The sequence below is a fragment of the Serinus canaria genome, chromosome Z (assembly GCF_022539315.1).
Source record: "Serinus canaria isolate serCan28SL12 chromosome Z, serCan2020, whole genome shotgun sequence".
Classification (NCBI taxonomy): Eukaryota; Metazoa; Chordata; class Aves; order Passeriformes; family Fringillidae; genus Serinus; species Serinus canaria.
The window spans coordinates 61,698,342-61,702,324 of NC_066343.1; the positions used below are offsets into that span (position 1 = coordinate 61,698,342).

General features: G+C 40.6%; 1 protein-coding gene across 1 annotated transcript; it reads left to right on the forward strand.

The window, feature by feature from the left end:
* The first annotated feature begins 330 nt into the window (after positions 1 to 330).
* On the forward strand, positions 331 to 2,841 carry CCL28 (C-C motif chemokine ligand 28). The gene is made up of 3 exons (XM_050987373.1): positions 331 to 430; positions 1,135 to 1,261; positions 2,016 to 2,841. Exons 1-3 carry the CDS (start codon positions 331 to 333, stop codon positions 2,167 to 2,169), a joined length of 381 nt encoding a protein of 126 aa, XP_050843330.1. The 3' UTR covers positions 2,170 to 2,841.
* Positions 2,842 to 3,983: the final 1,142 nt, after the last annotated feature.

The following is a 3,983-nucleotide window of genomic DNA, read 5'->3' on the forward strand; positions in this document are numbered from 1 at the left end:
TATATAAGGCCAGAGGACAAACAGGATAGACCACAACCCGTGCTGAGGAAGCTGGTTGGTGCCATTGTGAGGCCACTGTCAGTTACCTTTGAACAGTCATGGCAAGTGAGAGAAGTTCCTGAAGACTGAAAGAGAGCAAGTATTACCCCTATCTTCAAGTAGGCCAAGAAGGAAGATCCAGAGAACTATAGGCTGCTAAACCTCATCTCAGTCCCTGGGAAGGGGATGAAGAAAATTCTCTGAGAAAGCATTTCCCAAGATCTGAAAGGCAAGATAGTCATCAGGAGTGGTCAGCATGGATTTATAAAGGGGACATTATGCTTGACCAACATGGTAGCCATCTCCAATAATGAGATTAGTTTATTGGTGAAGAGGAGAGACATGGGCTTTGTGTATTGGACTTCAGGAAAGGCTTTCATTCGTGTCTCTTGTAATACCATCATAGACAAGCTGACAAAGTATAGGACAGATGAGTAAAGATTGAGGCAGATGGAGAACTGAATGAAGTTCCAGATCCAGGGGGTTGTAATCGGTGCCACGAACCCCAGGGGTCATCATGGGAGACAACAGAGTTCAACACCTTCATTAAAGACCTGGATGATGGAACAGAATGTGCCTGTGCCATGTTTGCAGATAACAAACTGGAAGCAGTAGTTGATGCACCACATCAACTACTGCTTCCAGTAGTTACTGCTGCTACTGGTTTTGCTGACATAGAAATGGGCAGAGAGGAAACTCAGGAAGTTCAGCAAGCAGAAGAGCCAAGTCCTGCATCTGGGGAGCAATGATGGCAGGCTGGGGGCTGGTAGGAAACAGAAATAGAAATTGGTTTGTCTCTTGTTTCACAGGACTTCCAGGGCCTGATAATGAGGGAAGGGGTATGAACACATGACTTGCTTGGTCACAGAGAGTCATGGCTGCTTGTCTCATAAGATGGAGTTAATTAAGCTAACCACATTATCAGGGGCTGGGAGCAGAGCTGAAGCAGGACCCAGGCACCAGATGGCCCTGCTTGAGCAGAGAGCTGTACCAGATGACTTCCAGTCTCAGCCCCTCTGTGATCCTGTGCAGTCAAACTATGAGTTATCCCTCTTATATCTGTGTTGTTTCTAACATTGCTACTCCTTTTTTTAGCTTTGTTTCCTGGGGCCTTTAGCTGTTGCATGAAAATTTCGAATGAAATTTCCAAAGGAATTCTCAGAAGAGTGGAGAGATTTGAAATCCAGAAAGCTGGTGGCCTGTGTCACCTAGAGGCTGTTATGTAAGAGATATTTTGTGTCCTTCACTGTGAAAGGGATACTGCAAGTTAAAACCTATCGCACAGCATTTAAATAAGTAGAATCTTGGAAAGCTAACACAAATTCAAAACCCTGTGTTTTATGTGATTTAAGAACTGTCCTTCCTTGTGCTATTTAAACTTGATTGTTAAAATTTAATTATTTTTTCAGTAATAATACTAAATATTATTCAACCTTCATTGACACTTGCTTTATTTTCAGAACTGAAAAATTACTCATGCACCTTAAGATTTCTCTACTTTTTCCAATTATTTATCCTATAAAACCCTGGCCTAAACTCATTAAATCAGCTTTACTTTTGTATCACATTACCTATAACTAATTTTTTTTCTGGTACAATATCATACCATTTGGATTAAATTGGTACATTTTCTAGATTTTTGCATGATAATTATCACAGTGATAATAACTACACAGTAATCTTATTTACTTATTTATTTGCCATAGAAATGTACTGCTTTGCACTGTGGTTCTTTTTGCACAGAAATAGTAAAGCCTTTTTTCAGATTTTGGAATGTAAGTTTAATAATGTAAAACTTAGATCCTAATGTATTTGAAACCAGAAAAAAAATTAATAAACACAGCATAAAATATAATTTAAGATTAACCAAGTCTAACTTTGTGGTCTCATAGGTGACTGATAATTATGATGATTTTTAAAAGCTGGGATTTTTACTTTTTTTCTTTGAAACTGACAACCATTTCTTTAACTGTTAGTCTCCACATGAAAGGCAGAAAGTTGTGTGTGAATCCATGGAATAGAAAAGTCGAAAAAATGATGAGGAAGATGAAGCACAAGATTCACAGGAGCAAATCTCATGTTAAAAAGCAGAGAACCAAAAGAACCAAAGAGAAAGAACAGAAGCAGTAACAAAATGAAGCAAGATGAAGGAAAATGAAGCAAAATGACCCATGATGAAGATTCTGTGGCATATGGCACTGCGGGCAAGGATACCAGATTTCACCAGTGATGGATGATTGTAGCATTAAAATGACTTTTCAAATCTCTGTGTGTTAGAGAAAGCAGAGGCAGAAAACATCACCTGTACTCAGAATGATGCTGATCAGACTATCAGACAAATGATAAAATGTTCCTGTAATGTCTTGTAGCAAGTGCTTGCTGTACCTCCTGGATCTTTTGGCAGACTTAAATCTTCCTCTCTCTCACCCTGCTTTTATGGCAGCCTCCCCTGTGACTTCTGTTTTAACAAGCTGCTCCTTCTCAGTCCTCCATTTTTTCTCAGTCCTATACTTGGTCCCTATTCATTCCTGTCTGCTAATCATCTTTCTGCTGTTGCCTGTTTTGTTTATATTCTTCCAGTCATTAATCTTCCTTTTTTGATTCATTTTACATCGGTTTACAAACAATTTTCAGATACTTCCAGCTTGTTTGCCAAAACCATGTCTTTTACCTTTTCTAAACAATCTCTGCTCCCAGCTGTCACTATCATGACATAGAATTTCAGTGATAATATCTGATCCTCTTCACAGGACTCAAAGTGTGACACAGAGCTCTGCAATAAAGATCATCTCTATTGCTTTTTTTTCGGTCAATTTTGTTCATTCAAATACTCAGATCCTTCAGATGGGTCCTTCCAACTCTCTTTGGTGAATTTCTCATAATTGAGACTGAGGATTATGTCTGTCCCTCAAGGCCTTTTTTCAAAGACTAGCAGTGATGACAGTCTGGCTACCCACTCCATAGCCTCTCTTCCACTGTACAGTACTGCCTTCTCCTGTGTGGCAATAGCCTGGATTCCTTCCCTCCTTCCTTGGAAACTTCAAAGTAATTTAGTATTTCCACAAAGACATCTCATCAACAGCACTTCTCCTCACAGCCATGTATACAGAAAGCAGCAAATGAGGGAGAAGAGAGGTCTTTAAAAGAGTCAGTGCCATTGAATGCACACATTTTATGAGCAAAAAATACTTAATATAGCAGCAGAACTCTGCTCTTTCTCCTCTTCCCCTAGCAATTACTGTTTTTTTTCAATCACTGCATTTGACTTAAATGAGCTCCTCTGAGTTGCCTCTAGTGCTTGCTTTGAAATTTTTATGTAAAACTACATCCTGCAAGCATGGGAGAAAGCAAGGCTGGTGATAGGAGATAGAAGCAGCTGCTGATAGGTTCCCTAAATAAGAAAGAAGATGAACAACTGCAGCAAGGTTCACTAGAGATAAACAGCATACTCCTACAGATGCAAATCTGGTGAAAGAAACCTGACTCCTTTCAAAACAGATAAGAGAAACAATTACTGATATAATGAGCCAACTGCTTTCTGACAGGGATGAGGCAACTAACTGATAGATCTCCTCTTCCAGAATCTAGGGAATATTTTGTACAGCATGTACACTGGCATAGCTCCATCCTCTGCCTGCTGGAATAGTGTGCAGGAAGCCTGCTGCTGGGAGCAGGAGCTGGGGCTGCCCTCTCTGACTCCGAGCCTGCACAGAGGCTCTTCCTCCCAAAGCTGTGCTTGGCACACTGCTGAGGCAGAGGATGTGACCTGGCTAATGCAAGCTGAAATGGCAGACGCTTTCCACCATTTCACTTGCACTGCCCGGACACCACATGGATAATTATCTAATGGGCCACACAGAATCACACAGAATCCAAACCTCCTGGGCCCAGCTCAGCAGAGCATCAAGAATGCAAAACTGCTGAAGCACTTTACAATATGGCAG